Here is a 13,153-nt window from a genome sequence, read left to right on the forward strand (position 1 = left end):
GGACCACTGCCTACCTCAGACGGCGCCTCTGACGTCGTCTCCGGGTTCTGGAGGCTGTCCCCCGGCATGGGGGTGCTGGTGCTCTCCCCTCTCTGTCCCACGCTCAGCGCCTGCTCCCACTTCTGCAGCGCCTCTTCGAAGAGCTCCATGCCTGAGCGCAGGCAGGGGAGCAAGGGTCAGGCCGCGGAGTGGCGGCCGGAGAGGAGGGAGGAGGGCCCAGAAGGACAACCGCCTGGCAGGACCCCCATCCCACGGTTTACTGTCTATAGGCCTTCATTCCCTCAGATCCCATAGGTTCCTGGAGACTGTCCCCTGCCCAGAAGTGGGGTCCTGAGCCTGGCCCGGGCACCATGCTACGCCCATCCGCAGGGAAGCCCGAGGCCTTACCTTGCATGTAGAGGGTCTCGGCGCTGCCGTCGCTGGCCGCCACAGACTCCTCTATCCCTCGGGTGTCCCAAGGTCCCGAGCAGGCGGCCGTGGGGCTGGATGAGTTCACCGCCACCATCTGGGTGCCAAGCAGCACAGGGACCCAAGGGCAGGGAGTGAGGCCTCTTGGGGTCCTCTGAGCATTCCCCATGTCCTCTCTCCAAACACCACCCCTCAACCGCCTGGGCCCCAGGCCTGGCAAGTTCCCAACTCACAACATCCCAGGATGCCTCCCAGAAGCTGTCTAAGTGGGAAGAGGTGCCAAGCAGGAACCACCACCTCTGGTAAGTCCTGTCCTGAGCCCAGGACCCACCCGCCTGGCACTAGCCTCCTGCTGTTCCAGAGTTTCTCTACCGTACCGGTCTGACAGGCAGCACTGAGGGGCTGGGCTGGGCATGAGGGCTGCCATCATCACCAGGCACACCGCCCAGCCCCCGCCCCCATGCTAAGTCTCCTCCAGGAGAACCAGTCCTCACCCACCCCGTCCCCAGGGCAGTGCCTTGGTTCCGGCTGGGGCTCAGGACTTGCCGAGTGAATGCCTAAGGGAATGAACGGACAGGCCAAAAGGCAACCCTAGGAGAAAATACACGCCTCTTGGTCTTATCTGCCTCCAGAGGCCTGGTCCCTGGGCGAGGGGCTCGCACAAAGCAAGAGGCTTGCTGGGGTCTGGTGAAGGTGTGACTGATCGATGAGTGAGGGAGTGAGCGAGCGAATGAACTCTGGGAGCTGTGTTCCTTCCCGGGGAGACCACACACTTCTCTTCTGCATCCTTGCCGCCTTCTCTCCTCCCCTGTGGTGGGTATGTGCAGGTGAGCAATCCAGACCGGGGAAGCCTCCACAGGGGAGGAGCAGGCAGGGGCATGGATGGAAGGCGAACCAACCGATGAAACCTCTCCACAGCTTCCTGAGGGGCACGGCAGGCACCCTAAGCCCAGGGCCTTACCGAGGCCAGGCTGTGGGAGGAGCCTGAGTGCTTGCTGGGCTCGATGGAGGAGATGCCGCTGAGCGTGTCATTGCTCTTGCTACTGGGGCTCTGGACCCTCCGGTTGGAGTAGCCTGTGAGGAGCAGGAAAGCAGGGGTCAGGGCAGGTTGCCCACCTGGCCTGTGCACACACCAATCCCCCCTTTTTGGACTCCCTGCCGTGCCCAATCCTGACCCACAAGTCAGGGTGCGGTCAGAACTCCTCAGTGTCGTGGGTCTGAGCGCTGGGTCCCTGCTGGGGTTCCTACTCACCAACACCCCCACCCCGACCACCCCACCCAGCACAGAGGGCCGGCTGAAAAGGTGGTCTGGCTGCTTTCCCTCATGCTGTAGCTCGCATGGCTGGGTTAGACTCTCTCTTGTTCCCAAAGGGAGCTGAAGCCACTTCTCTTAAGGACACCGGCAACCCTTGTCAAAGCATTAGCAGGGAGGGATGAACGAGAAGGAGAGAGGCACCAGGCAGCGGCAGTGACTCAGTGTACACAAACTCTGAGCCTGGGGTCTGCTTTTGCCTCAGACATGTTCTCGCCTAGCTACCCAGTCACTGAATTCATTCTGAGGCTGACAGTCGTTCCGGGAGCAGAAAGCCTCGTCTTTGTGCCAAGGAGCGCCTTGTGGATTTGAACTGCTGACCCTGTGTGGAACAACTCAATGCTTCCTGGCCTTCTGTGCTAGGCCAGACCCTGGTTGTTTCCTTGGTAAAGATGTAATGCCCCTTTGTCGGTGATCATTCACAATTAAAATTCACTTCTGGGGAGACCTTTGCTCTCACAGGAGACTCCTTGCCTTGGGGAGACGCAGGTGACTTGCACGACACAGCCAATGATGGGCTCTGGGTTACAAATAACCACAGGCTACAAGGGGTTCTCACTTCAAAAACATAACAAAATGAGAAAAATGTAAATCAACCCATCGCTAGAGATCTCTCTATATTATTGAGAAAAAAACCCCAACAGTTTAAGAAGAGCGAAGACAAAGTTGCCCACACCACATGCTGCTCTGTCCTGAGCTCTTCACTATTTAGGACTAAATCCTCAGGTCGCTGGGGGGGGGGGGGGGATCGAAATCAGTCTATCTGTATCTGGGTATCTTGAGTTCCAATTCTAAAATTAATCCCTTTAAAAAAAAAGAGGGAACAAATAAACCACACCGCCAGTGATAACACAGAGCAGAGGCTGGGAGCGGGGCAGGGGCTGACCACAAAGGAACAGGAGGGAGCTGTAGGGTTCTCAGTTGATGGTAGGTGTTTGTCAAAACTCATACAACTCCATACTGTGCATAGATTAAACTCATGATTCTTATTTTACTTATTTTTAATTAACTTTTTTCTTTTTTAAACCGGATTTTCAAATATATAGGGTATGGTTCAGGGAATGCATGGGATGGCTCAGGTAACACACAGTCCTTTTGGCTCCTGACCTGGGGAGACCTCCCTCAGGTTTGCCTCCCTGCCCCCAAGATCCTCCAGTCTCCTCTAGGCCCAGGTGTCCTCAAGGAGGACTCAGAGGAGATTAACCAGAATAATGTCCACTGACTGGGCCCACCAAATCCTCACGTTGACTCCAGGAAGGAGATGCCCACATCACAGACACCGAAAACGGACCTCCAAGAACTGACCTGGGACTAGAACCCAGCCTGGCCCTTCCCCACCACCGCACACCCACCTTTCTTCAATGACGCCTTCCTGGCCATCAGGATGGGAAGGGGCACTGTGCCCAGCTGCTCGCCTCCCAGCCCGGGGCTGCCCTGCTTCTTCCTCCGCCGGCGCCTCTTCAGCTGATGGGCAGCCAGGGCCAAGGCCACGGTCCCCAGGGCGGTGGCAAAGAGGACCTTCCGCAGGCCGGGAGTCAGCCGCAGCTGTGAGAATGCGGACTGTGGGGAGAGAAGGGAAGGGCCGGGTTAGGCCGGAGGCAGGGGAGCTGCTGGAGAGCTGCAATGGGACAGCGAGCAGGCACCCCAGGCCTGTGCACTTTGTGCCAACTCCTTGGAATTGTAGACCACAGAGGTCTAAAGAGGGACCTTCGGGACAGCAAAATGACAAGGGCACGGAGACCATAGCTGGGGTCCAGCACCCCGCCCCAACCCCCCCGAGCCAGCAGAATTGACTGCGTGCCGGCTGCCCCTTGCTGCTCCAGACTTTACATGCCTGACCTGTTGGACCTGAAACTGAGGCTCACAGGGGTGACAGTGACACCCAATGCAAGTCAGCCAGAGCCCAGAGTCTCAATGACCTCACCAAGTTGACGCTACTTACTCCCTCAGCCACAGCCTGGCGGCTCCACCTCATCCTCTGCCCAATAGGCTGGGACCACTCATTGCCCCAGTGGCTACTCAAGGAAGCATCCAGAGGCCAGGCCCGTTACACACGTTTGCAATTGAGGCAGTTTTACAGATTAAGAGACCGAAGTAGAGACATTACATAGTCTCAGGGTGAAGAGTGGGCAAGGAGCCCCTGACTACTGGCCCGGTCTCGTCCCCTGTCCACTCAAAGAGGCCAATAACAGGGACAAGCTTTCCCAGACACCGCGGCCCCCACAGGTGGTGCAGGGCTTCCCAACGGAGCCTTACCTGCCCAAACGTCGTGTACAGGAACACAGGGATCTCAGCCACGGTCATGGCCAGGGCCTGGATCATGGACATACCCTCGGTCCTCCGGAACGCCATGGCAGGACCGTGCCCAGGCAGAAGCCCACAGGATCAAGGGCTTCCTCGGAGGAGTCTTCAGCTGGCTACTGGTTGAGTGCCGAGCACTGTCCACAACCCAAAAGGACAGCAACGCACAGCCCACAGGGTCCTGCCACAGAGCTGGAGGGAGGGGGGCATGAGGTCACGTCAGACCCAAGGAGGCGTGTACCCACCAAATACCTACACAGCGTGCCAGGGAGAGGAGGTGTGAGCAGAGCCCTCCCCTGGAATCAGGCCCCAGCCCTTCTGCAACCACCAGCAGGGAGGCAGCCAAATGCCCCAGGGCCATCTGCTCACCATGAGCCCTGGGCGGGAAAGACAGTGTTCTGGGGTACTGGCCCAAGAGAGGAGTCAGGGCCTGGGTGGATGGGCCACTTGCAAACTTGGGACTCTTGACCACACTTTCGCAGTCTTTTAAACCCATGGTCCTTTAAGTGAACAAAAATCTCATGCCCCCAAAGGGCGAGGCGACTGACGGGGGTCTCCCTACCAGATCCACTGACCATCCCACAGAGCCAGGAGGGTTTTACCCCTAGTGCCTGCAATAGGTCTGCTATTTCACTGAGCCATTACAACTCAGCGGAGCACATGCCAGCCTCTCCTCCTCCCGTGTCAACAAGGAAACTGAGGCTCTGAGGCGCAGAGTCGGGAACCCAAGGTCACAAAGCTGGTCAGGATCTGAACTGAGATCTACGAGACTCCAGGCTCCAGGGTGGTTGACCCAAGCCTTTTGTTAAATGTGAGAAAGAGTAAGAAGGGGCAGCAGAACCCCAACCAATAGGGGCAGCTTTCCCCTGGGGCCTTCAGAGACCACCCCCCCACCCCCAGCTCCTCCAAGGTGCCACCTCAAGGACAGGGAATAAGTGACGACTTGATCCCTCTAGGGCACCCCTCAATGACTACCACGAGCCCTAGGGTGCTTTCAGGGCCTCCTGGGACCTCCAGCAGAAGAAACACACAGGCCAGGACAGACCCTGTCTGTCTACCTGGGCTGGCAGCCAAAGTCACTGGGCCAGCCCAAGATATGTCTTCTCCCCAGTGAGTGGGAAGGACAGCCAATCCTATCTGCCTGACTCTGGGACTGGGGTGGGAGAATGACCTAGGACCAAGGAATCCGCATGCTGTCCAGGGTAGGAGGCATGCTGCCAGGAGACCGCAGATTGAGCCACGTGACCGAGGTGGTCAGGAACATCCCCCCTGTACCCCTGGCCTGGCCCAGGCCTTAGAGCAGAAGGCAGGCAAGAACTCTGGAGCTGGAGAATCAGCAGCTACTTACTACAGGCCAGGCTTGGAGCAGGCTCTCTCTCTACAAGGGCTTGCTTGTGCGCAGAACCCTGCCGATATTTACTGTTTCTCTCAACAATGGGGACATTAAGGATGAGAGGTGAGCAACCTGACCAAGGTCACTGGGTAAATGGTCAAGCTGGGGCCGGACTCCAGCTCGGGAGCATGGAAAAGCTGTAGCGGAATTTGCCCTGTCCTGCCTGCTAGCTTGCTGCCCTCCCCTCACCCTTCCTTCTACCATGTCCCATGCTCCCAGGTGAGGAGCCCACAGATGAACTTGAGACCACAGGGCACTAAGGACCCCTTAGTATGAATGAATAGTAGAGAGGCAGGTGCAAGGTCTCAACACTGCCTGTTTCAGTGTTTCAGTCTCGGGATAACCCCGGATTCAGGCTTTCTGGTCTCCAGGATGGCAAACCGAAGGCAAAGAGCCCCTCCACGTGGGTGGCGGGTGCTAATGCGAACGCTGTGTAGAGTCTGGTCACCTCTCCTGCCCTAGAACCTGAGGCAGTAACGTGCTCCCTCCACCCGGACACCAAAGCTTCCCGTCTCAGGTGTCACCTCCCAGCCCTGGGCTTCCAGTGTGTGGCCTGAGCACCTCCTCATCTGCCTTGGCCACGGCCGTGTCTCTGCCAGTGCACCCTCAGCGCCTGCCCGAAATGGGTACTGGGCACCTCTCCTGGACGCCACCCCGCACCACAGCAATAAATAAATCTCACGGAACGTGCTTGTTCCAGCGCGGACATCTCCTTGCGCGGCCCCGAGCTGGCCAACTCCTCTTTGCCCCATTTCTGGAATATCCCTGGAGATCGGCCAGGCACCCTATGGCGCCGCCCACTGCCCACACCCCTACTTCGTCCAGCCTGGGTACTTTCTCAGTGCCGGCGCAGGTACCTCCGCCCCCGCGGCGCCCCGCGCGACGTTCCAGGCCGAGCATCCCCTCCAGGTAGGTGCCTTCTCGTTCCACCCCCGGCCAGGACACCCTCTCGCGCCGCGCTCGGCCCTGCTCATGCCAAGCCGGACACCTTCTCAGTCCCAAAGGGCCCGGACACCTGTCACCCACCCAGGCCCGGCTCCCGCCGCGCAGTTTCCCGCCGGGCCGCGCCGCCCTTTCGCCCGCGGCCCCATCCCCGGGCCGTCACTCACCCTGGCTCCCATCGCTGCGGAAGGGCAGCGTCTCCTTTCCCGGCGGCAGCGCAACCAAACGCGCGGCCGCTGGGGGCGCGGCCTCGCGCCGGGCGGGCCCTTCTCCGGCCAATGAGCGCCGCAGGGCCTCCCCGCGCCGCCCGGGCTCCGGGCCAATGGGACGGGTCACGTGGCACATCTGGTCCCGCCTTTCCTCACCCTCTGCCCCGCCTCCTAAGTGCGGTTGAGGCGCGGAAGTGCTCTCTTCTTTCCGACGATTGGCCGCTAAGATTAGATTGACAGGTGTGGCTGAGGAGGCGGAGCCACTCTTAAAGGGGCAGAGGTAAGAAAGCCAAGTCCAGCAGGCGGGCGCGTGAAAGGTTCTCTGAGACTCCTCCACCCGTCTGCCCGCACTTCAGACGCCATCCTCTCACACACGTGCCATCCTCCACGCTGCCCTGCCGTTGTTTACAAGAGCGCCCATCTCCACGACAACACTGTCTCTGAGAGCTGGCGTGCAGGAATCGGGTAGTCTCGTGGCACCTCAGCCCTGGTTTTCCAGTTTCCCTTGATGTCAAACAGGATGGAATCGCTGCCCTGCCTTGTGACAGCTGGGGCGTAACAGCTGCGCTGGGGACCTAAGAGAGCCGGGTGGCAGTCCTGTGGGAACTGAAGAGCTGGCCACAGCTCCATTTTTCAGTTATGATTATCAGCAAGCCATGCACACCTGCATTCGCGCCACACCCACTGTCCTCTAAAATGCAGGTATTTCACCCCGAAAACATGCAGCCAATCAATTACCCACTCCAGGGCAGAGGTGCAAGTTTTTATTGAGCAGGTATTCCAGCGGGGGCACCACAGCGGTGCAGACAGACAGACTTTGTGGTGTCCCGTTTGAGGTCCGAATGCACAAAGAATACACACCTTTGGCGGTGGAGTGGACACTTGGGGAGTCATCAATAGATGCTTTCCATTAACGCGGTTTCAGGATAACCACGGGAAACACCTGTTGACCATGAACAAGCACATGGGACAATAAGGCTAAGTCTTAGGCCAGTCTCAGGATGTCTCTGTTGACCAACCACATCGCAGGGCCGAGCTTTTAATCGAAACCAAAAGCAAACTCACTGCCATCAAGTTGATGCTGACTCAGAGAGACCATTTAAAACAAGGTAAAACTGCCTCCCTGAATTTCAGAAGCTGAAATCCCTTATGCGAGCAGAAAGCCTCATCTTTCTAAGGAGCAAGCTGGTGGATTCAAACAGCTAACTTTGTAGTCAGCAGCCCAAGTCAGAACCACTAAGCCACATCTATACGTGACTCTCTCAGGTGTAAACTCCAAAGCCAAAGGTATATGTCCTATGTCTCCAGACCTCAAACAAGGGCTCCTGACTAATCAGGTAAATAAGAGACTCTGCTCGGCCCTAAGATGACTTCCGCCGCAGCCAACGCGTGCTTTCTAGCCATGTAGCAAGTTATAAAAATGTCATTAAAAAGGCACTAAATATTGACACAATGGATGGATAGATGGATTGTGATAAGAGCTGTATGAGCCCCCAATAAAATAAAAATAAAACAGCACTAAATAAAGTACCTTAGGCTAACTGTATCTTCTTTCTTTCTTTTTAGGGTTAGAGGCACCAGTTTATTGAGCATCCAGAGGTGGCAGGCAGGCACCAAGGCCCCGAGCTGACCGGCAGCCCCTCACAGTGGCAGCGGCCTGGGAGAGGGAGAAGGTGGCCGTCCCGCCTGGTTCTGTTTCATAGCTCAAACTGCAGCGGCGGCCTCCAGCAGAGTCACCGTGCACCTGCCAAAGCCTGTCACCACGCAGCTGCCATAAACCCCGGGCACAGACAGCGCGGCCTCCACCAGCTAGCTGGTCCAGCTCGGGGCAGCTCACCTCGCAGTCATCTCTGAGTGAGGAGTGACTCTCTACCATGCCTGCCGAAGCCCTCCTTGCTGACCAGCTCTTTGCCAGCTTCAAGCTCCGCCAGCTGCACCTCTGGGAGGCTCGCCTTGCCCAGGGCCCGGGCCACCTCTTGCACTGGCACCACTGACGAGGATCCACGAGAGGTACCAGGCTTGTCTCCAGGGACCTGCAGTCGATGAGCAACGTGTGACCCTTCTGCCCCAGTAGAGCAATGGGCTGGTCCATGATGCCACAGGGCACCCCCTGCGAAGCTGTGCTCCACCTGCTGGCACACCTGGGCCCGGGCAGCTAATTCTCCTGAGCCTGTGCAGAGCTGGTGGAGGAAGGTAGGGGCCTGAGCTGACCACAACTGCGTTGAAGCCAGGTAGGGGCCAGCTGGGTCCCTGATCACCCCCTTGATGCAGTTGGCCCATTGGGGTGCCCCAGGCTGCAGCGACCAGTGGGCAGGCCGTGGGCAGGGGGAACCGCAGCTGCCAGGGCTCATTGGCCAGCTCAGCAGTGGTGATGAGAAGAGCTTGTCCAACCGCAGGCTGCCAACCTCCACAGTCATCAGCTCCAAGGCCTGGTTGTAGTCCCTGCGCTCCCCGATGAGCTTGACTCGGCCCACCACTGCCCCGGCCAGCTTGGACTCTGAACCACACTCCTCCTGGACGGCCTGCTGGGCTCTGCACCCTGGGGTTGCCTCAGCAGCCATGTTGTTCTCCCGCTGCGGGCAATGCCCTAACTGCATTTCTAAGGGGGGCGGGGGGGGTTTTCTAGCTACAGTTAAAGAAATAGCTTGGGGTGTATACCCACCCACCTCCATTTGAAGCAAAAACTTATAACCAATTAGTTTTTCTAGCTTCGAGAGTCAGTTGGGCTGCCAGACTACTATGTTCGATGTGGTATCCGCTGGACTAGACGGGGGACACCGGTGGACAAGAGGAGTGGTGGCTTCAGGAAGCTCACAGTCTGTTGGAGAGGAGACTCGTGGTGTAATCTGGTGCTGGGCCTTCTCCTAGGGAACCCCAGGAATGTCGTGGGAGTGAGGAGACATGCATGCCAGACCTCTTGGGGAAGTGAGGAATCAAAGAAGGCTCCGGAAAGGAAGGAAGTCCACATGTGTGGGAAACTGAGAACGGGGAGTAAGTGTATGCGGACAAATTCTCTACACTCGTAATTAAGAGTCTGGGAAGGCAGGCCTTCACACTCAAGACTTGGACATGAATCCCAGTCACATTCTCCTAAAAGTTTATTCACCACAATGCTGTCCTATCCCACCCCCAACTTAATCATGCTAATTTTAAAATACTTCTTACAAGCTCATAGCTGCCTTTACTGTAAGCGTGAGGATTATCTGCCTGAAGGTAGTCTGCTGTGGAAAGCAGTCAGGGCCTATTGTCTGCACCCCCCCAAAGTGCAGCCCACTGCCATCTGATACTGATCACAGGGGATATTGTTCCCTGGAGAAAAGCTCAGGCCACTTAAGGTCAAGCCAGCTCAAGGATGACAAGGTTAACTGTAGGAGGACCTGCCTGTCTAGTTACAACAGATATGCCTTCCTGTCACATGTATGCCTCCTGTCGCATGTATGACGTAGGTGCATGGCATGGCTTGCATGTCCAATGATTCTATAAGCCTGTTAGAGACTAGTCACTCTCTCTCTCTGGTTCCAGACTCCATGGAAGAGGTGAGCCCTTGCATACCTAGCCTGCTGTCCTTTATTTCTTTCTTTTTAATTAAACGACCACTCCTTGGGGTCCCATTGGTGTGGGGGCTGGTCCCACACGCTCACGGAGACCTGAAGGATGCGCAGAATTATCTGGGCAGAGAGGAGAGGAGTGGGCTGTGTGTGTGGGGGGGGGTGTTCCAGGAAGGTCACAGGCTATGCCCCAGAGGCAAGAGACCATCTGGTCACTGACTCCGGGTGGCAAAGTGAGCGGGAAAGTGAGGAGCCTGCTGTGGAGACAGACGGGTGGTCTCCACAACAGGGCTGCAAGCGTCCCAGGCTACACCCACCAATTCCTTCCCTGGTTTCTTTGAGGGTTTCAGGTGATTATCCACTTCAAAGTGCTCAGTGTTAGCTTGGAATAGGTTACTGTCAGAACATGCTCACGAGCTGGATGGGCAGCTGAAAGGGAGCGAGGGCTATAGACATGCTGTAAGCCCACCACCACCGCGGAGTTGATTCTGAGTCTTAGCACCCCATACCAAACCAAACCATACTTACTGCCACCAACTCAATTCCAACTCAGAGCAACCTGAGAAGACAGAGGAGAACGTGTCGGTCTCTTCACGGAAGAGCACTGCTTTGTCTTTCTCCAGAGGCCCAGCTGGCAGGTCTGAGCCACAGGCCTTGACGTTAACAGTGCGACACTTACCTGACGGTGCATCCAGGGCTCCTTAGCACAGACAAGGGGCTGCAAAACGTTCACGGAAAAACTCCTTTATCTTTCAATTCCATGTTTCCATGCCCTTTTTAAAGAAATGTTAAAAATATCTATTTACTTATTTCTAAAAGATCACACACATGTTGAGAAGAGACGGAAGGATGCGAACTAGAGCCGACATCACCCTCTGGGCTGAGGAAGGGCAAGGAGCTGCCTGAAGAAATCCTGGCAAACGGCAGAGATGGCCATGGCTGCTGGCCACAGAGTCATGGTCTGGTGAGCCACATTCAGGAGCACCTCTGCTGTGTAGTCAGGACAACGCCCACCCACCCAGCCTTGTCATCGGGCCCTGGCCAGGAAGCAAGAAGCCGAGGGTCACGCTTAAGACGTGCTCTCCGTGGTTTTGTGCTCCACCCCTGATGACCACACTCCCTTGCGCATTGAGCCCCCATCCCGGCAGGCGGGGCCTTCCATGGCACCCAGGGCTTGAGCAGGGAGCGAGCCGGGCTGTGTGCCTTGTTGCACGTATGCGTGGTCAGGTGCTTGGCTCCCTGCAGGACCCTGAAGGAGAAGCAGAAAGATGAGCTGTCTATTCTGCCGCTGCTTTCAAACCTGCCCAGGGTGGGCAGAGAGGTGCATGTGGGCCCTGCTCCAGGCGGCAACTTCCTGGGTCTCCCCGGCCCTGGATTTGAAGGTGGCGCTGCCCTCACAGGTGAGGTGCTGCCGCTGCTGGACCATCTGATGGCCCGGGTCCAGCGTGTCCACCTAGGACACCGAGGACGTTGGGGTCGCTGGAGGTGGAGGTGGCTGCAAGACCAGCGCTAGGCCAGGGGCCTGCCTCCGTGGCCTGGAGTGACAAGAGTCTCGATGTGCAATGTGTTGGGACAGGTGTCTCAGTGTGCAGTGACAAGTGCCCCTTTGCCAACCTCTGTCGCTGGACCCTGGGCCGCCTGCCTGGCCCAGGGGGCGCCGGGCATGGCAGGCCCTGGGGTCCAGCGAGGACAGCGAGACTGCAAGCTGCTTCTGCCACGCGGCCAGGACGCCAGGTGCACAGCTCCGGGAGCAGCCATGTGCACGGGCCTCGCATCCTCGAACTTTTTGACGTCCTCTGGTCTGCCCTATCTCGAGCTCTCTCCCCGTTTCCTTGGCAGGACTCCTCACCTGCTGCCTTCTATGTCTGTCTGTCCACGAGGAACCCTGTTTTATTCACGGCTACATCCCCAGCACCTAACAAAATACCTGGCACATAGTAGGTGCTCAGTGAGAGTTCTGGAACGGACATATTAAAGTGAGATGTGGTGTTGAGAGAGTATACGGGTGAATGGTCGGTGAGTGAAGGATAATGGTCAGCTGGAGACAGATCCAAACCCCAAACCAAATCGCCGGGTCAATTCCAACTCACAGCAACCCTATAGGACAGGATAGAACTGCCCGATAGGCTTCCGAAGCGATAAATCCTTGGAAATCCAGAAAAAGACAGCCACAGATGGCCCCCAGGAAGCAGCTGGTGCACTTGAACTTTTAACCTTACACTTAGCCGCCAAGTGTTTTAGGGCGGCTAAGTCTATCAGGGCTCCTTATAGACATCAGACCAAACCCTCCAAGCGACCCTGTAGGACAGGGTGGAACTGCTCCTGAGGGTGTCTTTGTCAGTCTTTACAGGACCAGACAACTTTATCTTTCGCCCAAGGAGCGACTGGTGGGTTTGAACCACTGACCTATCCGTTAGCAGCCCAACGCATCGCTCAGTGTCTACCAAGGCTCCTGTACAGACAGACAGACTGACCCAGCACCACCCCCTAGGACAGGGTGGAACTGCCCCTGTGAGTTTCTGAGATGAGAGTCGTTTACGGGAGTAGAATGCCTTCTCTTTCTCCCACAGAGTGGCCGGTGGTTCCAAACTGTTGCCCATGGTAACCCACTCGGCCACCAGGGCTTCTTAGAGACAGGTACTGGGAGGTAAATCAATAATCACTACAGACAGACAGACACAACCAGAGAGAAGACATGGAAACAACACAGAGATGATAAACTGCGGCTGCATGGCTGCCCTAAAAGTGGACAGGGACTCCCTATCGCTAACAAATGTACGCCAGGGCCCCTGAACCTGGGGTGCACATTAAGTCACCTGGGCACTTTTGAAAAAGAGCCTGGCATGCTTTGGGTGAGAGTGCGGTCTGGACCAACCTCGGAGGGATTTGAGGCTCGCCCTGCACAGATAGACTGGGCCAGGTGCTGGGAACCCAGACCAAGTCTAGGAAGGTGACCAAAGTCAGCCAGGACAAAGGCTGAAAACCCGCCTGGAGGCGAGCGGAGACCGTACCCCAGAGTGATCTAGGGAGCAGGAAAACT

At 57.1% G+C, this 13,153-nt stretch overlaps 1 protein-coding gene and 1 pseudogene across 2 annotated transcripts in view; both read right to left on the reverse strand.

The window, feature by feature from the left end:
- Positions 1–6,621, reverse strand: part of MIGA2 (mitoguardin 2) — a 32,449-nt gene extending 25,828 nt beyond the window's left edge. For both annotated transcript variants that reach the window (XM_075560665.1, XM_075560664.1), the window contains exons 1-6: positions 6,524–6,621; positions 3,977–4,213; positions 3,073–3,280; positions 1,370–1,482; positions 388–505; positions 15–151 (exon numbers count right to left, since the gene is read on the reverse strand). In XM_075560665.1, coding sequence (XP_075416780.1) covers positions 15–151; positions 388–505; positions 1,370–1,482; positions 3,073–3,280; positions 3,977–4,072 — 672 coding nt within the window. In that variant the 5' untranslated portion in view covers positions 4,073–4,213; positions 6,524–6,621. The remainder of the gene's footprint in view (positions 1–14; positions 152–387; positions 506–1,369; positions 1,483–3,072; positions 3,281–3,976; positions 4,214–6,523) is intronic.
- A 1,648-nt stretch (positions 6,622–8,269) lies between these two features.
- Positions 8,270–9,137, reverse strand: LOC142458570 (galactokinase pseudogene; annotated as a pseudogene).
- Between the last annotated feature and the right edge of the window lie 4,016 nt (positions 9,138–13,153).

Source organism: Tenrec ecaudatus, chromosome 10 (genome assembly GCF_050624435.1).
Source record: "Tenrec ecaudatus isolate mTenEca1 chromosome 10, mTenEca1.hap1, whole genome shotgun sequence".
NCBI lineage: Eukaryota > Metazoa > Chordata > Mammalia > Afrosoricida > Tenrecidae > Tenrec > Tenrec ecaudatus.